Source organism: Diabrotica virgifera, chromosome 9, assembly GCF_917563875.1.
Source record: "Diabrotica virgifera virgifera chromosome 9, PGI_DIABVI_V3a".
Taxonomy (NCBI): Eukaryota; Metazoa; Arthropoda; class Insecta; order Coleoptera; family Chrysomelidae; genus Diabrotica; species Diabrotica virgifera.
In genome coordinates this window covers 86832535-86856196 of record NC_065451.1, presented here as the reverse complement: position 1 = coordinate 86856196, position 23662 = coordinate 86832535, and the positions used below count along the sequence as shown (strand labels likewise).

At 34.6% G+C, this 23662-nt stretch overlaps 1 protein-coding gene across 1 annotated transcript; it reads right to left on the bottom strand.

Moving 5' to 3' along the window:
• Window positions 1-11794: 11794 nt before the first annotated feature.
• LOC126891072 (uncharacterized) lies at window positions 11795-23177 on the bottom strand. Its single transcript, XM_050660250.1, has 10 exons — window positions 23065-23177; window positions 22709-22912; window positions 21715-21904; window positions 20764-20935; window positions 20311-20520; window positions 18336-18589; window positions 16200-16384; window positions 12801-12989; window positions 12322-12511; window positions 11795-12046 (listed from the first exon to the last, which is right to left on the bottom strand). The coding sequence occupies exons 1-10, from the start codon at window positions 23175-23177 to the stop codon at window positions 11795-11797; spliced, it is 1959 nt and encodes a 652-aa protein (XP_050516207.1).
• Between the last annotated feature and the right edge of the window lie 485 nt (window positions 23178-23662).

The following is a 23662-nucleotide window of genomic DNA, read 5'->3' as shown; positions in this document are numbered from 1 at the left end:
CTGTAGGGTTTTGTAGCATTTTCATTCTTTCGTGAGTTTTTGTTTCCAGCATTTCTTCGCATTGTTTGTCAAACCATTTCTGTTTTGGGCGAGTCCTCTTTTTCCCAATGGTTTCTTTCGCTGCTTGTTCTATCACTGATGCCACTCGCTGCCATGCATCTCCTAGGTCTACATTTTGGTCTTCCTCTCCCAGCAATTGAAATCTGTTGCTTATGGCTACTTGGTACTCCAGTTCTTTATTTGGTTGAAAGAAGTGAAAGAAGTATATTAAAGTGTGTAAATGTTTTTTAATTTCCTTAGCTAAGCGCTTTCGACATAAAAGTCATCTTCAGAGCTAATGGTCAATATATAAAAAGTACCGGCTACTTAGGAATGTATTTTCTTGCATCTCATTAAGAAATTTGTAATTCAGGTCCACCGTACAACTCCGGCTGATGAAAGCTAGTTTTAATTTTTAGTTTTTCTATGGTAAAACAATGAAAACAACCACTGGGACGATACATACATATAAAAATTTTTTCATGGTAAAGGTTTTACTCAACCATTTCGAAGTCACTTCAAAATGGTTGAATAAAACCTTTACCATGAAAAAAATTTTATATGTATGTATCGTCCCAGTGGTTGTTTTCATTGTTTTACCATAGAACAACTAAAAATTAAAACTAGCTTTCATCAGCCGGAGTTGTACGGTGGACCTGAATTACAAATTTCTTAATGAGATGCAAGAAAATACATTCCTAAGTAGTCGGTACTTTTTATATATTGACCATTAGCTCTGAAGATGACTTTTATGTCGAAAGCGCTTAGCTAAAGAAATTAAAAAACATTTACACACTTTAATATACTTCTTTCACTTCTTTCATTCATTTCAAGTGTGTACAAAACCTATCAGTCTTTCAACTCTTTATTTGGTGTTTGAAGAGCTTCTATGTCCCATCTTTCTCTTTGTTCTTGTTGCTCCATCTTCTGTACTGATATTCGTGTTCTCAACTTTGAGAACACGAATTGCAAATTTGAGTTGCAAATATACAAGGTATATTTACTTTTGTATACCTTGTATATTTATTGTCGGCGACTAATTGTCCAGGGTACACGCGAACGCAACTTATATTTATTATGACAGACAAATAATAAAATAAACAAACAAATAACTGATTACATATTAAATCATCTTGGAGGAGACTACTAACTCAGTGAGAGCTTTATTAGTGGACTGTTTAGCATAGGGTGAATTTAAAATAGAATAAAAAAAATAACAGTAAAAAAACCAGACCTTAAAGTAAATTGTAATAAAAATATTTCCTACCTTGTCATTTCTCGTTGCACAAGCTGGAGCAGGCCTGCTATCTTTCGTACTGCTATTGCTGAGTAGTATAAATCACTCGCGAGGACTATATTGAGTTTCTATACACTTTTCGGAATAATTGTAAGTGACTGTTAACCAAGAGAGTTGGTTGGCGAATTGTCTTTTTAAAATGAGGCGAGTAGGCAGGTAATTACATACAAAAAACTTTAAGGTTTTTACTTGAAAATAATGATAAAAATTAATACATACTCACTGAATTAGGTATTGGCCTACTCGTATATACGGGGTGTCCCATAATATTGAAAAGAAAATGAATTAAAATATTCTTTACAAAAACAAGAAAATTAAAAATTGTTATTCCTACTTATGTGGACGAACCACAACCGCCCACCACAATACGCAGTATTGTTACGGCTCAAAAGGCAAAGGACATAATTTTACTATAGAGCGTTTATATATTCCACTATTAGTTTTCACTGTGGCCACTCTAACTATACCATCAGATCCAGGATGAACCTCAATTATACGGCCCAAAGGCCATTGTAGCGGGGGAATATTATTTTGGCGGATTACCACTAAGGTACCTAGTTGGACGTTTGGAGACGGAGAATTCCCTTTAGCCCTTTGATGAAGAGTTTGGAGGTACTCCTTAGACCACCGTTCCCAAATCTGTTGGTGCAACTTATTTAATAATTGCCAACGATTCAACCGATTGTGCGGAACATCGAGCAACGTTTCTTCGGGCGGAGCACTCAAAGGCTCCATGGTCAAAAAATGTCCTGGAGTTAACGCACTAAGATCGTTTGGGTCTGAACTTAACGGGCATATTGGCCTCGAATTCATGATGGCCTCAATTTGAGAAAAAATAGTATATAACTCTTCAACAGTTAGTACTTGTTCTCCAATTGTGCGAATTAAATGACCCTTTACCGTCTTAATATTAGATTCCCATAAACCTCCAAAGTGTGGAGAAGAAGGGGGAATGAGATGCCATTGAATAGATTCATGAGAAGCAGCGTGTGATGCCAATCTGTTAAGTTCTGCTATGGCTCCAACAAAGTTAGTGCCATTGTCACTATAAACATGTTGACATCGGCCTCTACGACTGACAAATCGCTTAAACGCAGCCAAAAACGCGTCAGTGGATAAATCAGATACGAGCTCTAAATGAAGAGCTTTTGTTGAGAAACAAATAAAAAGCGACAAATACGCTTTAAGAGTTTGAGACTTTCGAAGTTTGGAAGCTCTTAGAGGAAAAGAGCCCGCAAAATCAACTCCAACATTACTGAAAGGTTTTAGTTGAGATATTCGAGCTAGCGATAGATTTCCCATTAACGGAACTGGAGACAAAGGATTCACCTTAAAACATTTAACACATTTAGACAGTACTCTACGAATGGCTCGTTTGGAAGATATAATCCAAAAACGCTGAGAAATTAGGTATTGAACAGTTTGAAGCCCGGCGTGTAGATATTGCAGATGAGTAGATTCAATAATCATATCAGTTAATTTACAACTGTTAGGAAGTAATGCCGGAAATTTGCGATCATACGAAATGGGCGCATTAGCTAGGCGACTACCTACACGTAGAATTCCCTTTGCATCGATAAAAGGTGAAAGCTTTCTTAAATTTTTTGGAAGCAGCTGTTTATCTTGGATAAAATTTATTAAAGTATTAAAAAAGATCTGCTGTGTTCGTTTAACAAAAACCAGTAAGGAGTTATGTTGCTCCAATAAACTTAAACAACCTATTTCCAGATTACTATATCGGTTTTTGGTTACATAATGGAAAAAACGAATAATGTAACACAAACATCGAACACACCTATTTAAAGACGAATGACGATCCAATAAAATATCTAAAAAATTATTGGGAATTTCAGCAATCAATGCGACAGTCCGCACTTCCAAATTTACATTAGTAGACTCCTTTGAATTAAGTTCAAAGAACGTTAGCGGATCAGATTGTAAGAAGGTTGGCCCCGCCCACCATTTGGAACAGTTAATTAACTCAGAGGGTAAGCAAACCCTTGAACCAATGTCAGCAGGATTTTCTTCAGAAGGAACATAGTGCCAACATGAAGAAGTTACTCGTTCCTGCACATAAGCTACTCTATTGCTCACAAAAGTTTTCCACTGATGAGGGGAAGATTGTAACCAACGTAATGTAACAGCAGAATCAGAATAACAGTATATTTCCTTGATTTCTACTTTATCTTTAATAACAGAAGAAACAAAGGAGACTAGTCGAGCCACTAAAACCGCAGCAGCCAATTCTAATCTTGGAATAGTAAGTCCCTTATTAATGGGTGCGACCTTAGATTTAGCTATAACAAAAGAAACAAAAGGTTGGCCTGAAGGTGATAAGCATCGAAAGTACAAGACAGCGCAGTAACCTTTCTCGCTAGCGTCACCAAAACAGTGAACTTCTAAGCTAAAATATCGCCAATTAATAAACGACGAGGTAAATTTAATTTACTCAAATATGCTACATCATCAATGTATTTTTTCCACAAACGGATAATTTCTTTTGATGGAGCATCATCCCAACCAATCTTTTGAGTCCATATTCTTTGAATAAGGTGTTTAATTAGAAATGTTATTGGAGATAAAAATCCAAGAGGATCAAATATTTTTGCTAAATTGGACAAAAGATGACGTTTTGTACAAGAAGAGTCTAAAACTTGAATTTTAAAAGCAAATGTATCCGAAGAAGCGTCCCATTCCAACCCTAATACTTTAAGTGTTTTGGACGAAATATCATCATTAAATGTAAGAAGTTTTATTGCTAAATCTGATACAGCTAATCCTTTCAATAAATCGGGTACATTACTGGACCATTTTTTCAACTCAAAACCTCCTTTGCAAGTAAGGCAATAAGTTCGTCTCTTAGTGCTAAGGCATTTTCGAAACTAGGACAGGAAGAAACGATATCATCAACGTAGGTTCCAGTTTTAAGTGCCTCGGCTGCTAGAGGAAACGATTCCCCGTCATCATTAGCCAACTGATGTAGACATCTAATAGCAAGATAAGGAGAACAAGAGAGACCATAAACAACTCTGTTGATACGAAGATCTCGAACAGGTTCAGAATTATTAGAACGCCAAAGTACTCTTTGATAATCTGTTTGAGTAGGATTAATTAAAATTTGCCTATACATTTTAGAAATATCGGCCGTAATTACATAACCATGCAATCGAAAATTAATCAAAATTGTACAGATGTCAGTCTGAAGCTTAGGACCAGTGAATAATTTGTCATTGAGTGAGGGTTGATTTGGAAGATGCCCGGAACCATTAAAAACGACCCTTAATTTACTTGTTAGACTTTCAGGTCTTAAAACACAATGATGCGATAAATAGTAAACATAAGGTGAATCGAAGTTATTTAATGGGACAGGTTCCATGTGACCGAGCTCAACAAATTCCTTCATAAAGGTGCGGTATTGGTCATAAAGTTCAGGAGATTTTTGAAGCCTTCTTTCTAATGAATAAAACCTACTAAGAGCAAGTGATCTAATATTAGGAAAGACAGGATTTTCTTCCTTAAAAGGTAGATCTACTACAAAGCGTCCTGATTGTTCACGCGTATAAGTATTCATAAACATATTTTCCACTTTAGCGTCATCAGGAGCTAAGCAAAAAACTTCAGGGACTGCTTCTAATTCCCAGAATTTCTTTATTTGCTGATCCAAAGAAACCGTATCTTCAACTTGGCAAAATAAAGAAGTAAGAGTAGGTGCCTTTGAAATATTTACTTTTCCCATAAGCACATAGCCAAATATAGTATTAATTGCATCAGGTTGATCTTGATTGCCGTAAATACGTCCATCCAAAAGAATTGTAGAGAATACATCAGCTCCTAAAAGAATGTCTATGGATCCTCTACGAAAGAAGTTATCATCTGCTAACTTTAAATTAGCAATATGGGGCCAAGTATTAACTTCTAAATTACATAAAGGCTGATCCTCACATATTTTTGTCAAGACTAACGCATCGGTTGTCAAAATAGGAGAAGATTTACGTACTGGTTTAAAAGAAATGGTAACCCCACCTAAATTAGTGTTCGACTGCATAGAACCTAATCCTTGGATGTTAGCTGAAGTTTTCACGGGACGTAAACCTAAACGCCTAAGGGTCTTTTGACAGATGAAGGACGTCATGCTTCCCGAATCTAACAGACACCTAACAGGTTGGTAGTTACCGTGACAATCAAGCACCTCAATACATGCAGTGGAAAGCAAAGTACTTTTATCAGCGGAAGAAAAACACACAGAAACGGATGATCCAGTCGTTGAATTTAAAGTGGATGCCGCCGAATCTTGAACATTCTCTTCTTTCTTAGAAGAGGAGAAGCAAAGTAGTGTATGATGTTTTTTATGGCACGAGTGACAAGTCCATGTAGATTTGCATAGGCTAGAACGATGTGATCCAAGACAGTTAATACACATCTTGTTCTTTTTTATTAATTGAAATCGATCTACAGGAGATTTTGCCAAAAAAACGGAGCATTTATAAATGGCATGGGTATCACTAGTTTTACAGATAGAACATTTTGGTTCAGGTTCTGTTTGAGCAAGCAATGATGTAGATTTGGAAGAATTAGGTTTTTTTAGAAAAGTTAGATTTTGGTTTAGTGTGAAAATCAATATTATCTAAAGCGAGACAACTTTGATTTAAAAAATCAATCAGTTTTTTATAGCTTGGGATGGTTGAATTATTATGAAAAAGCTCAAAACGTGTTACTAAAGAAACAGTTAATCGTTTTAAAATCATTTGAACAAGTATAAAATCCCAATGTACTGTGGGTAGTCCTAGTTTATTTAGAGATGCCACATTTTTCGAAAATGTATCTAACAACTTGCGTAGTTCTTTTGGATCTTCTGAAGTCAGTTGTGGTGAACTTTCAAGGTTATTCCATAAATTGGCAGCGATTACCCTAACATTATTAAACCTTTCACAAAGCAGATCATAGGCAATTGGATAATTGTTTGCTGTGATGTCAATATGATCCACAGCATCGCGCGCTGCACCCTTTAAATACGATAGTAACAAATTAAATTTGTCAATTGGTTGTAAGTAAGTAAGAGTATGAACGCGAGCATCAAACTGATCTATAAAACTTCTAAATTCAGTTATTTTTCCACTGAAAGATGGCAATTCCGGTTTCGGTAAATTAAAATAATTTATAGGTAAAGGATTTTGAGACTGTGAAGTTGATGTAGTTTGCTGACTTGATGTTGAAGATTTTCTAAAGGCTTGCACGTATGTTAATTTAATTTTATAATATAATTTGTCAAGATTACTACGGCAATCATCTTCGACTTTAAATAGCGCGTCCTCATTATCTTGCTCAGAAACTAACATAATTATTTTATTATGAAGATCATAAAAATTGTCACGAATTTTTTCCAATCCTTCATACATAACTTCCAAAACCGGGTAAAAATTCTTATCGTCAGCAGCTACCTTTAAAGCAACATCATGAATTTCAGTCATTTGTTGCACTTCAACTTGTCTTAAAGATTGATATTTTTTAATTTTATCTGCCATTTTGTAAATTTAAATGTAGAATTAATAAATTTAGAAAAATATGAAATTAGCGTTAGGAAATAAAATAGGTTCACCACACGAAAATTAATAAAATACAACCGAACTTTGTGCTAATAAAATAGAAAACTATGTCCTCTGCTATTTGAATATTTATAGACAAAAAATAATTGTAAAACATAAACCCTTTAAATAAAAATTACTGTGTAAAATAAACACACAGTTTTATCTATAATAGAGTCAACCTGTATAATAATTATTATAACAAAATTTGTCTATTGGCCGACGTTGACAATTTAATAATAATTACTTTTACATTAATGTGTTCCTTTTTTACTTAAAAAACAACATTAACTGAGGTATAGGTACCACTAACGATCGGCACAAACAAAAAACCAATTTACTAATTGATACGTGATTTTAATTTTGTAAAGAATATTTTATCGCCTTATGTTAAAGAATAACAAAAAAATAAAGTCAAAGGAAATGCGGTTAAATAACCTAAATTTGATTCTGATCTTTGTAAATTAGCAAAGTATGACAATAAAATCAAACAATTCAGGTTTAAAAGAAACTTTCCCCGACTATATTACCCTCTTAGAAAAATGAAAAATGCAAGAAAAAAATATAGAAAATGGATCTATCAGGCTCGTAACGGATCAATAAATCATCTTGGAGGAGACTACTAACTCAGTGAGAGCTTCATTAGTGGACTGTTTAGCATAGGGTGAATTTAAAATAGAATAAAAAAAATAACAGTAAAAAAACCAGACCTTAAAGTAAATTGTAATAAAAATATTTCCTACCTTGTCATTTCTCGTTGCACAAGCTGGAGCAGGCCTGCTATCTTTCGTACTGCTATTGCTGAGTAGTATAAATCACTCGCGAGGACTATATTGAGTTTCTATACACTTTTCGGAATAATTGTAAGTGACTGTTAACCAAGAGAGTTGGTTGGCGAATTGTCTTTTTAAAATGAGGCGAGTAGGCAGGTAATTACATACAAAAAACTTGAAGGTTTTTACTTGAAAATAATGATAAAAATTAATACATACTCACTGAATTAGGTATTGGCCTACTCGTATATACGGGGTGTCCCATAATATTGAAAAGAAAATGAATTAAAATATTCTTTACAAAAACAAGAAAATTAAAAATTGTTATTCCTACTTATGTGGACGAACCACATATGTTAATTCATAAATTGTAAAATTATTAAGGTCTAAATTTTGATATTATTTTGAATTCCTGCATTTTATAAATAGTATATAAATGCCAATATAATTGCCAAGACTGAAGCACAATAAACAACTCTTGATTCCTTGTCTTGTCTTGTCAAGTGTTGCCCAATCTGTATTTTATAGGGAAAACCACCAATCTTCTTAAACATTCCTCGTGTAGACGTTTCACTCAAATTCATTTTTAGAGTTGTTCTGCGAAGACTTCTTTTTGGTGATTCTAACACCTCTTGAAATAGCCTTCCTTCATTCGCATTTGTTGTCACGCTAACTGGACGACCAGTACAGCTTTTGCGTTGAGTTAGAACGCTTCCTGTTCGTCGAAATTTTGCAACGACTCTTCTTCTTCTTAAGGTGCCGAGACCGCTTGTCGATCGTTGGCTCTCATGTTGTGCAGCATATTAACAATCATTGTCTTATTTACAGCCGCACGAAATAGTTCAGTGCTAGTTTTCCCAAACCATTGGCGTAGGTTTTTAAGCCAAGAAGTTGTACGGCGGCCCACACTTCTTTTTCCCATTATTTTACCTTGCATGACAAGGTGAAGTATGTCATATTTTTCTGGGTGACGCATTATATGACCAAAGTATTCCAATTTGCGCCTTTTAACCGTGTTCACTACTTCGCAACTTTTATTCAAACGTTGCAAAACCCTTTCGTTTGTGACTCTTTCTACCCAACTGATCTTCAGAATACGGCGGTAGACCCACATTTCAAATGCTTCTAGGTTTTTTAAAAGCGATTCTGTCAGTGTCCATGCTTCAACCCCGTAAAGTAGTACTGGGAATATATAACATCGGACCATTCTTATGCGAAGTTCCAAATTTAGATCATGACTGCACAGGATTTTCTTAAATTTCATAAAACTTGTTCTTGCTTTGGCAATTCTACTTTTTATTTCTGTACTCTTAACAAGTCCTTATTAGTCGGTGCAGGTTTCTGAAACTCTTCCCGAAATTGATTGGCAACCATTAACAAACTAGGTCCATTCCCGTATGAGCGGAAATAATACTCAATAATAAATATTTTTTCTTGCGTTGCACAGTGGTTCCAAATGCCGAAAACGTGGCCATGAACTTTTAAAAGCGTGTATTGTTTATACTTAGGAATTACTTTCGTACTCAATGCATAGGCAGTTATAGGCAGCTAAACCAATGTGATTATGTATCTTCTTACTATATATTTTAAGATTAATAAACATTAGTCGCAGAATTATGCAGACTTTTGTACTTTTTAAATGTATCTTTTCAAAAATTTCAAGTATATTTTCACTATTTGTGCATTAACAAATTTAAGGCATTTATTGTTACTAAACCTTAAGTTAACTTATATTCTACATTACTATATACATAGAAAAGAAAAATCTGCTTTACAGCGATAAAATTGATAAACTACAAAACCGTTTAGAGCTTTTTCAATATACACGTTCTTTTTCACTTTCTCTGCCGGCCAAAATAACCTAGGACATACAGTGTAGTTTACTTCTTTCTGAGCTATAAACCAGAATACATCCAGTCTGATCCTTATACCTGCGTATTACGACTTTACGATAGTATGAGAAAACAACTGTAAACATTAGAATCCCTAGATAAGGATTTTTTTTGCCTCATGACCACGTTTTCAGCATTTGGAACCACTGTGCGTTGTAATTTCGAATCCACCATTTCGAATTTTTTTGACAGTTTGTTAGAATAAACAATGCTTAAAAATACCATGACAACTATTGTCACTTGTTTCATATGACGCGATTATATTGCACAGGCTTCCTGATTTCAGTGTCCTTTGTTTTGGCGCATACCGTACTAGCGTAGAACAAGTCCAAACAAGCTTTAGAAACAAAACAAACGCGATTTTAACCAGGCGAAATGCAAGGTTACGCATAAACGTTTATTTCAATAGTTAATGCACAACGCCACCAGGTAGAGCTTTATGCGTAATGTGACTTTGTACTTCAACCCCTTAAAATGCCCTATTATAATTTTTGGTATTAGAAGTAGTTGAAGAATTTGACAGATCAAATAGCCTATAAAATCTTTCTATTACTTCTGCAGTGGCACCTGCTTCTGTAGGCAAAAAACCGAAACGAATGTATAAGTTCATGCTTGTTGCCCTTTTATTTTTATTTTTTCAAATTCATTTGGAGAAATCTGAGAATCGTTTAACTTTGGAAACTCTCAATTTATCCTGTTTATTATGTTGACACCATGCCTTTTTTTACCATCAAATAAAAAGTTACTTGCTAATAAATTATTCCTGGCCAATTTAACCAAGAGAGGTGTATCGAACATGTAAATTATTTTTTGTGTGAATTTCTCTTCGTCGTATTGAACTCAATCGAGCTACCGACATCCTCTACAAGACCTACATTGCTTGTGAATTGATCGATGGGATTCATAAAGTCCAATGTGACTGTACTGAAGTGATCTACAGCTAAACCACTTGTACCAGAGTTTGTGACACTACTACCGGGTATTGCAGTCGCTATCTCGCTAACCAATAGATCACAATGTAGATAATATGATATTAGGTTTTTTCCAGTTATTATAAAGTCTTCTTAGCGCAAAAGTGGTTTCATTTTGTACAGGTTTCAAGCCTTTTCAGCCATGTCCTCAGTTTTCTAAACCTACAATTTCATCTGCACCCAAATTATAAAATAAATTAGATTTTATTGCAACCTCATCAGAAGATAACAAACAAAACTTATTTTGCACAAAGAAATTATTTACTTTTAACTGAAATATATTTTTAGTATATCATCATTTACGCCAGGTTTAATTTTTACATGCGTGAATTTTTCTTCGTCGTATTGAGCTCAATCGAACTACCGACATCCTCTACAAGACCTACCTTGCTTGTGAATTGATCGATGGGATTCATAAAGTCCAATGTGACTGTACTGAAGTGATCTACAGCTAAACCACTTGTACCAGAGGTTGCGACTCTACTACCGGGTATTGCAGTCGGTATCTCGCTAACCAATAGATCGCAATGTAGATAATATGATAGAGGTTGTTTCCAGTTATTATAAAGTCCTCTTACAACAGAAATGGCTGCATTTTGTACAGGTTTCAAGCTTTTTCAGCCATCTCCAAAGTCTCCTAAACCTACAATTTCATCTGTACCTAAATTATAAAATAAATTAGATTTTATTGCAATCTCATCAAAAGATAACAAACAAAACTTATTTTGCACAAAGAAATTATTTACTTTTAACTGAATTATATTTTTTGTATATCATCATTTACGCCAGGTTTAATTTTTACATGTGTGAATTTCTCTTCAGTCGTATTTAGCTCAATCGAGCTACCGACATCCTCTACAAGACCTACCTCGCTTGTGAATTGATCGATGGGTTTCATTAAGTCCAATGTGACTGTTCTGAAGTGATCTACAGCTAAACCACTTGTACCAGAGTTTGTGACACTACTACCGGGTATTGCAGTCGCTATCTCCCTAACCAATAGATCACAATGTAGATAATATGATATTAGGTTGATTCCAGTTATTATAAGGTCCTCTTACAACAAAAATGGCTGCATTTTGTACAGGTTTCAAGCTTTTTCAGCCATCTCCAAAGTCTTCTAAACCTACAATTTCATCTGCACCCAAATTATAAAATAAATTAGATTTTATTGCAACCTCATCAAAAGATAAAAAACAAAACTTATTTTGCACAAAGAAATTATTTACTTTTAACTGAATTATATTTTTAGTATATCATCATTTACGCCAGGTTTAATTTTTACATGTGTGAATTTCTCTTCAGTCGTATTTAGCTCAATCGAGCTACCGACATCCTCTACAAGACCTACCTTGCTTGTGAATTGATCGATGGGATTCATGAAGTCCAATGTGACTGTACTGAAGTGATCTACAGCTAAACCACTTGTACTAGAGGTTGCGACTCTACTACCGGATATTGCAGTCGGTATCTGGCTAACCAATAGATCACACTGTAGATAATATGATAGAGGTTGTTTCCAGTTATTATAAAGTACTCTTACAACAAAAATGGCTGCATTTTGTACGGGTTTCAAGCTTTTTCAGCCATCTCCAAAGTCTTCTAAACCTACAATTTCATCTGCACCCAAATTATAAAATAAATTGGATTTTATTGCAACCTCATCAAAAGATAACAAACAAAACTTATTTTGCACAAAGAAATTATTTACTTTTAACTGAATTATATTTTTAGTATATCATCATTTACGCCAGGTTTAATTTTTACATGTGTGAATTTCTCTTCAGTCGTATTTAGCTCAATCGAGCTACCGACATCCTCTACAAGACCTACCTCGCTTGTGAATTGATCGATGGGATTCATAAAGTCCAATGTGACTGTACTGAAGTGATCTACAGCTAAACCACTTGTACTAGAGGTTGCGACTCTACTACCGGGTATTGCAGTCGGTATCTCGCTAACCAATAGATCACAATGTAGATAATATGATAGAGGTTGTTTCCAGTTATTATAAAGTCCACTTACAACAAAAATTGCTGCATTTTGTACAGGTTTCAAGCCTTTTCAGCCATGTCCAAAGTTTTCTAAACCTACAATTTCATCTGCACCCAAATTATAAAATAAATTAGATTTTATTGCAACCTCATCAAAAGATAACAAACAAAGCTTATTTTGCACAAAGAAATTATTTACTTTTAACTGAATTATATTTTTAGTATATCATTTACGCCAGGTTTAATTTTTACATGTGTGAATTTCTCTTCGTCGTATTGAGCTCAATCGAGCTACCGACATCCTCTACAAGACCTACATTGCTTGTGAATTGATCGATGGGATTCATAAAGTCCAATGTGACTGTACTGAAGTGATCTACAGCTAAACCACTTGTACCAGAGTTTGTGACACTACTACCGGGTATTGCAGTCGCTATCTCGCTAACCAATAGATCACAATGTAGATAATATGATATTAGGTTTTTTCCAGTTATTATAAAGTCTTCTTAGCGCAAAAGTGGTTTCATTTTGTACAGGTTTCAAGCCTTTTCAGCCATGTCCAAAGTTTTCTAAACCTACAATTTCATCTGCACCCAAATTATAAAATAAATTAGATTTTATTGCAACCTCATCAGAAGATAACAAACAAAACTTATTTTGCACAAAGAAATTATTTACTTTTAACTGAAATATATTTTTAGTATATCATCATTTACGCCAGGTTTAATTTTTACATGCGTGAATTTTTCTTTGTCGTATTGAGCTCAATCGAACTACCGACATCCTCTACAAGACCTACCTTGCTTGTGAATTGATCGATGGGATTCATAAAGTCCAATGTGACTGTACTGAAGTGATCTACAGCTAAACCACTTGTACCAGAGGTTGCGACTCTACTACCGGGTATTGCAGTCGGTATCTCGCTAACCAATAGATCGCAATGTAGATAATATCATAGAGGTTGTTTCCAGTTATTATAAAGTCCTCTTACAACAGAAATGGCTGCATTTTGTACAGGTTTCAAGCTTTTTCAGCCATCTCCAAAGTCTTCTAAACCTACAATTTCATCTGTACCTAAATTATAAAATAAATTAGATTTTATTGCAACCTCATCAAAAGATAACAAACAAAACTTATTTTGCACAAAGAAATTATTTACTTTTAACTGAATTATATTTTTAGTATATCATCATTTACGCCAGGTTTAATTTTTACATGTGTGAATTTCTCTTCAGTCGTATTGAGCTCAATCGAGCTACCGACATCCTCTACAAGACCTACCTTGCTTGTGAATTGATCGATGGGATTCATAAAGTCCAATGTGACTGTACTGAAGTGATCTACAGCTAAACCACTTGTACTAGAGGTTGCGACTCTTCTACCGGGTATTGCAGTCGGTATCTCGCTAACCAATAGATCACAATGTAGATAATATGATAGAGGAAAGTATTTTTCACTTTTAACTGAATTATATTTTTAGTATATCATCATTTACGCCAGGTGTAATTTTTACATGTGTGAATTTCTCTTCAGTCGTATTGAGCTCAATCGAGCTACTGACATCCTCTACAAGACCTACCCCTCTTGTGAATTGATCGATGGGATTCATGAAGTCCAATGTGACTGTACTGAAGTGATCTACAGCTAAGCCACTTGTACCAGAGTTTGTGACACTACTACCGGGTATTGCTGTCGCTATCTCGCTAACCAATAGATCACAATGTAGATAATATGATATAGTATTTTTACTACAAAAACGTTATTACGTAGGTCAAAATTTTTGACGTAAGAGAACTGTCAAAACATTAGAATGTGACTTTTCATTATTGCTATGTTTATTATAAACACAGCAATAATGAAAAGTCACATTCTAATGTTTTGCCAGTTCTCTTACGTCAAAAATTTTGACCTACGTAATAACGTTTTTGTAGTAAAAATACTATATTAGGTTGTTTCCAGTTATTATAAAGTCTTCTTAGCACAAAAGTGGTTTCATTTTGTACAGGTTTCAAGCCTGTTCAGTCATGTCCAAAGTTTTCTAAACCTACAATTTGATCTTCACCCAAATTATAAAATAAATTAGATTTTATTGCAACATCATCAAAAGATAACAAACCAAACTTATTTTGCACAAAGAAATTAATTACTTTTAACTGAATTATATTTTTAGTATATCATCATTTACGCCAAGTTTAATTTTTACATGTGTGAATCTCGCTTCAGTCGTATTGAGCTCAATCGAGCTACCGACATCCTCTACAAGACCTACCTCGCTTGTGAATTGATCGATGGGTTTCATTAAGTCCAATGTGACTGTTCTGAAGTGATCTACAGCTAAACCACTTGTACCAGAGTTTGTGACACTACTACCGGGTATTGCAGTCGCTATCTCGCTAACCAATAGATCACAATGTAGATAATATGATATTAGGTTTTTTCCAGTTATTATAAAGTCCTCTTACAACAAAAATGGCTGCATTTTGTACAGGTTTCAAGCTTTTTCAGCCATCTCCAAAGTCTTCTAAACCTACAATTTCATCTGCACCCAAATTATAAAATAAATTGGATTTTATTGCAACCTCATCAAACGATAACAAACAAAACTTATTTTGCACAAAGAAATTATTTACTTTTAACTGAATTATATTTTTAGTATATCATCATTTACGCCAGGTTTAATTTTTACATGTGTGAATTTCTCTTCAGTCGTATTGAGCTCAATCGAGCTACCGACATCCTCTACAAGACCTACCTCGCTTGTGAATTGATCGATCGGTTTCATGAAGTCCAATGTGACTGTTCTGAAGTGATTTACAGCTAAACCACTTGTACCAGAGGTTTCGACACTACTACCGGGTATTGCAGTCGCTATCTCGCTAACCAATAGATCACAATGTAGATAATATGATAGAGGTTGTTTCCAGTTATTATAAAGTCCTCTTACAACAAAAATGGCTGCATTTTGTACAGGTTTCAAGCTTTTTCAGCCATCTCCAAAGTCTTCTAAACCTACAATTTCATCTGCACCTAAATTATAAAATAAATTAGATTTTATTGCAACCTCATCAAAAGATAACAATCAAAACTTATTTTGCATAAAGAAATTATTTACTTTTAACTGAATTATATTTTTAGTATATCATCATTTAGGCCAGGTTTAATTTTTACATGTGTGAATTTCTCTTCAGTCGTATTGAGCTCAATCGAGCTACCGACATCCTCTACAAGACCTACCTCGCTTGTGAATTGATCGTTGGGATTCATAAAGTCCAATGTGACTATACTGAAGTGATCTACAGCTAAACCACTTGTACTAGAGGTTGCGACTCTACTACCGGGTATTGCAGTCGGTATCTCGCTAACCAATAGGTCACAATGTAGATAATATGATAGAGGTTGTTTCCAGTTATTATAAAGTCTTCTTAGCACAAAAGTGGTTTCATTTTGTACAGGTTTAAAAATTTTTCAGCCATCTCCAAAGTGTTCTGAACCTACAATTTCATCTACACCCAAATTTTAAAATAAACTAGATTTGATTGCAACCTCATCAAAACAACAAACAAAACTGATTTTGCTCAGAGAAAGTATTTTTCACTTTTAACTGAATTATATTTTTAGTATATCATCATTTACGCCAGGTGTAATTTTTACATGTGTGAATTTTTCTTCGTCGTATTGAGCTCAATCGAACTACCGACATCCTCTACAAGACCTACCTTGCTTGTGAATTGATCGATGGGATTCATAAAGTCCAATGTGACTGTACTGAAGTGATCTACAGCTAAACCACTTGTACCAGAGGTTGCGACTCTACTACCGGGTATTGCAGTCGGTATCTCGCTAACCAATAGATCACAATGTAGATAATATGATAGAGGTTGTTTCCAGTTATTATAAAGTCCTCTTACAACAAAAATGGCTGCATTTTGTACAGGTTTCAAGCTTTTTCAGCCATCTCCAAAGTCTTCTAAACCTACAATTTCATCTGTACCTAAATTATAAAATAAATTAGATTTTATTGCAACCTCATCAAAAGATAACAAACAAAACTTATTTTGCACAAAGAAATTATTTACTTTTAACTGAATTATATTTTTAGTATATCATCATTTACGCCAGGTTTAATTTTTACATGTGTGAATTTCTCTTCAGTCGTATTGAGCTCAATCGAGCTACCGACATCCTCTACAAGACCTACCTTGCTTGTGAATTGATCGATGGGATTCATGAAGTCCAATGTGACTGTACTGAAGTGATCTACAGCTAAGCCACTTGTACCAGAGTTTGTGACACTACTACCGGGTATTGCAGTCGCTATCTCGCTAACCAATAGATCACAATGTAGATAATATGATATAGTATTTTTACTACAAAAACGTTATTACGTAGGTCAAAATTTTTGACGTAAGAGAACTGTCAAAACATTAGAATGTGACTTTTCATTATTGCTATGTTTATTATAAACACGGCAATAATGAAAAGTCACATTCTAATGTTTTGCCAGTTCTCTTACGTCAAAAATTTTGACCTACGTAATAACGTTTTTGTAGTAAAAATACTATATTAGGTTGTTTCCAGTTATTATAAAGTCTTCTTAGCACAAAAGTGGTTTCATTTTGTACAGGTTTCAAGCCTTTCCAGTCATGTCCAAAGTTTTCTAAACCTACAATTTCATCTGCACCCAAATTATGAAATAAATTAGATTTTATTGCAACCTCATCAAAAGATAACAAACCAAACTTATTTTGCACAAAGAAATTATTTACTTTTAACTGAATTTATATTTTTAGTATATCATCATTTACGCCAGGTTTAATTTTTACATGTGTGAATTTCTCTTCAGTCGTATTGAGCTCAATAGAGCTACCGACATCCTCTACAAGACCTACCTTGCTTGTGAATTGATCGATGCGATTCATAAAGTCCAATGTGACTGTACTGAAGTGATCTACAGCTAAACCACTTGTACTAGAGATTGCGACTCTACTACCGGGTATTGCAGTCGGTATCTCGCTAACCAATAGATCACAATGTAGATAATATGATAGAGGTTGTTTCCAGTTATTATAAAGTCCTCTTACAACAAAAATGGCTGCATTTTGTACAGGTTTCAAGCTTTTTCAGCCATCTCCAAAGTCTTCTAAACCTACAATTTCATCTGCACCCAAATTATAAAATAAATTGGATTTTATTGCAACCTCATCAAACGATAACAAACAAAACTTATTTTGCACAAAGAAATTATTTACTTTTAACTGAATTATATTTTTAGTATATCATCATTTACGCCAGGTTTAATTTTTACATGTGTGAATTTCTCTTCAGTCGTATTGAGCTCAATCGAGCTACCGACATCCTCTACAAGACCTACCTCGCTTGTGAATTGATCGATCGGTTTCATGAAGTCCAATGTGACTGTTCTGAAGTGATTTACAGCTAAACCACTTGTACCAGAGGTTTCGACACTACTACCGGGTATTGCAGTCGCTATCTCGCTAACCAATAGATCACAATGTAGATAATATGATAGAGGTTGTTTCCAGTTATTATAAAGTCCTCTTACAACAAAAATGGCTGCATTTTGTACAGGTTTCAAGCTTTTTCAGCCATCTCCAAAGTCTTCTAAACCTACAATTTCATCTGCACCTAAATTATAAAATAAATTAGATTTTATTGCAACCTCATCAAAAGATAACAAACAAAACTTATTTTGCACAAAGAAATTATTTACTTTTAACTGAATTATATTTTTAGTATGTCATCACTTAGGCCAGGTTTAATTTTTACATGTGTGAATTTCTCTTCAGTCGTATTGAGCTCAATCGAGCTACCGACATCCTCTACAAGACCTACATCGCTTGTGAATTGATCGATGGGATTCGTAAAGTCCAATGTGACTATACTGAAGTGATCTACAGCTAAACCACTTGTACTAGAGGTTGCGACTCTACTACCGGGTATTGCAGTCGGTATCTCGCTAACCAATAGGTCACAATGTAGATAATATGATAGAGGTTGTTTCCAGTTATTATAAAGTCTTCCTAGCACAAAAGTGTTTTCATTTCGTACAGGTTTCAAAATTTTTCAGCCATCTCCAAAGTGTTCTGAACCTACAATTTCATCTACACCCAAATTTTAAAATAAACTAGATTTGATTGCAACCTCATCAAAACAACAAACAAAACTGATTTTGCTCAGAGAAAGTATTTTTCACTTTTAATTGAATTATATTTTTAGTATATCATCATTTACGCCAGGTGTAATTTTTACATGTGTGAATTTCTCTTCAGTCGTATTGAGCTCAATCGAGCTACTGACATCCTCTACAAGACCTACCCCGCTTGTGAATTGATCGATGGGATTCATGAACTCCAATGTGACTGTACTGAAGTGATCTACAGCTAAGCCACTTGTACCACAGTTTGTGACACTACTACCGGGTATTGCAGTCGCTATCTCGCTAACCAATAGATCACAATGTAGATAATATGATATTAGGTTGTTTCCAGTTATTATAAAGTCTTCTTAGCACAAAAGTGGTTTCATTTTGTACAGGTTTCAAGCCTTTTCAGTCATGTCCAAAGTTTTCTAAACCTACAATTTCATCTGCACCCAAATTATGAAATAAATTAGATTTTATTGCAACCTCATCAAAAGATAACAAACCAAACTTATTTTGCACAAAGAAATTATTTACTTTTAACTGAATTTATATTTTTAGTATATCATCATTTACGCCAGGTTTAATTTTTACATGTGTGAATTTCTCTTCAGTCGTATTGAGCTCAATAGAGCTACCGACATCCTCTACAAGACCTACCTTGCTTGTGAATTGATCGATGCGATTCATAAAGTCCAATGTGACTGTACTGAAGTGATCTACAGCTAAACCACTTGTACTAGAGATTGCGACTCTACTACCGGGTATTGCAGTCGGTATCTCGCTAACCAATAGATCACAATGTAGATAATATGATAGAGGTTGTTTCCAGTTATTATAAAGTCCTCTTACAACAAAAATGGCTGCATTTTGTACAGGTTTCAAGCTTTTTCAGCCATCTCCAAAGTCTTCTAAACCTACAATTTCATCTGCACCCAAATTATAAACTAATTTAGATTTTATTGCAACCTCATCAAAAGATAAAAAACAAAACTTATTTTGCACAAAGAAATTATTTACTTTTAACTGAATTATATTTTTAGTATATCATCATTTACGCCAGGTTTAATTTTTACATGTGTGAATTTCTCTTCAGTCGTATTGAGCTCAATCGAGCTACCGACATCCTCTACAAGACCTACCTCGCTTGTGAATTGATCGATCGGTTTCATGAAGTCCAATGTGACTGTTCTGAAGTGATTTACATCTAAACCACTTGTACCAGAGGTTTCGACACTACTACCGGGTATTGCAGTCGCTATCTCGCTAACCAATAGATCACAATGTAGATAATATGATAGAGGTTGTTTCCAGTTATTATAAAGTCCTGTTACAACAAAAATGGCTGCATTTTGTACAGGTTTCAAGCTTTTTCAGCCATCTCCAAAGTCTTCTAAACCTACAATTTCATCTGCACCTAAATTATAAAATAAATTAGATTTTATTGCAACCTCATCAAAAGATAACAAACAAAACTTATTTTGCACAAAGAAATTGTTTACTTGTAACTGAATTATATTTTTAGTATATCATCATTTACGCCAGGTTTAATTTTTACATGTGTGAATTTCTCTTCAGTCGTATTGAGTTCAATCGAGCTACCGACATCCTCTACAAGACCTACCTCGCTTGTGAATTGATCGATGTATTTCATGAAGTCCAATGTGACTGTTCTGAAGTGATCTACAGCTAAACCACTTGTACCAGAGGTTTCGACACTACTACCGGGTATTGCAGTCGCTATCTCGCTAACCAATAGATCACAATGTAGATAATATGATAGAGGTTGTTTCCAGTTATTATAAAGTCTTCCTAGCACAAAAGTGTTTTCATTTCGTACAGGTTTCAAAATTTTTCAGCCATCTCCAAAGTGTTCTGAACCTACAATTTCATCTACACCCAAATTTTAAAATAAACTAGATTTGATTGCAACCTCATCAAAACAACAAACAAAACTGATTTTGCTCAGAGAAAGTATTTTTCACTTTTAACTGAATTATATTTTTAGTATATCATCATTTACGCCAGGTTTAATTTTTACATGTGTGAATTTACCTTCAGTCGTATTGAGCTCAATCGAGCTACTGACATCCTCTACAAGACCTACCCCGCTTGTGAATTGATCGATGGGATTCATGAACTCCAATGTGACTGTACTGAAGTGATCTACAGCTAAGCCACTTGTACCACAGTTTGTGACACTACTACCGGGTATTGCAGTCGCTATCTCGCTAACCAATAGATCACAATGTAGATAATATGATATTATGTTGTTTCCAGTTATTATAAAGTCTTCTTAGCATAAAAGTGGTTGCATTTTGTACAGGTTTTAAGCCTTTTCAGCCATCTCCAAAGTCTTCTAAACCTACAATTTCATCTACACCCAAATTATAAAATAAATTAGATTTGATTGCAACCTCATCAAAACATAACAAACAAAACTGATTTTGCTCAGAGAAAGTATTTACTTTTAACTGAATTATATTTTTAGTATATCATCATTTACGCCAGGTTTAATTTTTACATGTGTGAATTTCGCTTCAGTCGTATTGAGCTCAATCGAGCTACCGACATCCTCTACAAGACCTACCTCGCTTGTGAATGGATCGATGGTATTCATGAAGTCAAATGTGACTGTACTGAAGTGATCTACCGCTAAACCACTTGTACCAGAGGTTGTGACAGTACTACCGGGTATTGCAGTCACTATCTCGCTAACCAATAGATCACAATGTAGATAATATGATAGAGGCTGTTTCCAGTTATTATAAAGTCTTTTTAGCATAAAAGTGGTTGCATTTTGTACAGGTTTTAAGCCTTTTCAGCCATCTCCAAAGTCTTCTAAACGTACAATTTCATCTACACCCTTATTATAAAATAAATTAGATTTGATTGCAACCTCATCAAAACATAACAAACAAAACTGATTTTGCTCAGAGAAAGTATTTACTTTTAACTGAATTATATTTTTAGTATATCATCATTTACGCCAGGTTTAATTTTTACATGTGTGAATTTCTCTTCAGTCGTATTGAGCTCAATCGAGCTGCCGACATCCTCTACAAGACCTGCCTCGCTTGTGAATGGATCGATGAGATTCATGAAGTCAAATGTGACTGTACTGAAGTGATCTACAGCTAAACCACTTGTACCAGAGTTTGTGACACTACTACCGGGTATTGCAGTCGCTATCTCGCTAACCAATAGATCACAATGTAGATAATATGATATTAGGTTGTTTCCAGTTATTATAAAGTCTTCTTAGCACAAAAGTGGTTTCATTTTGTACAGGTTTCAAGCTTTTTCAGCCATCTCCAAAGTCTTCTAAACCTACAATTTCATCTACATCCAAATTATAAAATAAATTATATTTGATAGCAACCTCATCAAAACATAACAAACAAAACTGATTTTGCTCAGAGAAAGTATTTACTTTTAACTGAATTATATTTTTAGTATACCAACATTTACGCCAGGTTTAATTTTTACATGTGTGAATTTCTCTTTAGTCGTATTGAGCTCGATGGAGCTACCGACATTCTCTACAAGACCTACCTCGCTTGTGAATGGATCGATGGGATTCATGAAGTCTAATGTGACTGAACTGAAGTGATCTGTAGCTAAACTACTTGTACTAGATGTCAATATGCCTGATTAATGTTCTGTAAGTGGGCGAGCGAAAGGTTTTTGACATTTTTTTTGATATAGTTTTGGACCAGTAAACTATATTCCAAGACACTCTGTTTTAAATTCAGTTGAATATCACCGCCCTTTTGGTTTCTTTAGACCTTGTGATAGTAGTACATTTATAAAATTTCCCACTTTTATAGATTGACAAAATCTAAAAGTGGCTTTCTTATAATCTGTGAAATATTTGAAGCAACTTCTTTCCTCACTGTTAGTTGATTGTTAGTTCACAAACTGGAAGCTTTGAAGCAATCTTGCATGACCCAAAATTGTCCCGCAACTATATCTAAAAATTCTCCTTAAATTTGTCTACTCCTGTGGAGCATCAGTTTTTTGGTTATCTTTCTCTTCAGTCGTATTGGGCTCAATCGAGCTACCTACATCCTCTACAAGACCTACCTCGCTTGTGAATGGATCGATTGGATTCATGAAGTCCAATGTGACTGTACTGAAGTGATCTACAGCTAAACCACTTGTAGTAGAGGTTGTGACACTACTACAATGCCTAATTAATGTTCTGTAAGTGGGCAAGCAATTACACACAGAATCACACCTCCTTACACTTCACTCACTTGAAGGAGTGGATAGAAACCAATAACTTAGCAATCTTGCATGATCCAAAATTGTCCCGCACCTATATCTGAAAAATCCCCTTAAACTTGTGTTTACTTCGTTTTTACGAAGTCTTCGTTTCGCTGATCCTGATAAGCTTGTCTTTTAGGACCTCCGCGTTTACTTCCACGCCCTCGGTTCTGATAAGGAACTGACTGGATTCGCGTCATTACAGCTGCCTCCTCAATTAACCTGTTAACGAACGACGTGTCGTAGTTACCTCTGGTAATACTTATTCCTCTGCCTCTGAACGTGGCTAGAATCTACGTCTGACACCAAAACGTAAAAATAGGTAAATGTTATTGAATATGTCAATGTTCTATGGACAGAGACTTTAAAACAATATTTTAGAGAATCCCTTACAATCCAAGCAATTTCTTGTTTGTGTAAGGATTTGATTACTTATAAAGTGTGTTTTTTTAGAGGTATAGAACTTTGAAGTGGAATAAAACAAAGATTATTTTTTATATTAACATGAAATTGACTTTATTTGCAAGATAATTTTTTGACATTATATTTTAAATATGATTTCTGACATATGACCACCACGGCTGGCTCTGACGTAATCTAATCTGGAGGTCCAATTTTCGACGACTTTTTCCAACATTTGTGGCCGTATATTGGCAATAACGCGGCGAATGATGTCCTCCAATTC

Coding starts and splice junctions, on each gene's coding strand:
- LOC126891072 (XM_050660250.1), bottom strand. CDS start 23,177: ATGACGCGAATCCAGTCAGTTCCTTATCAGAACCGAGGGCGTGGAAGT. Junction 20,936..21,714: donor CTGAAGAGAAATTCACACAT/GTAAAAATTAAA, acceptor TTGGTTAGCGAG/ATAGCGACTGCAATACCCGG. Junction 12,990..16,199: donor ACGAAGAAAAATTCACACAT/GTAAAAATTACA, acceptor TCTATTGGTTAG/CGAGATAGCGACTGCAATAC.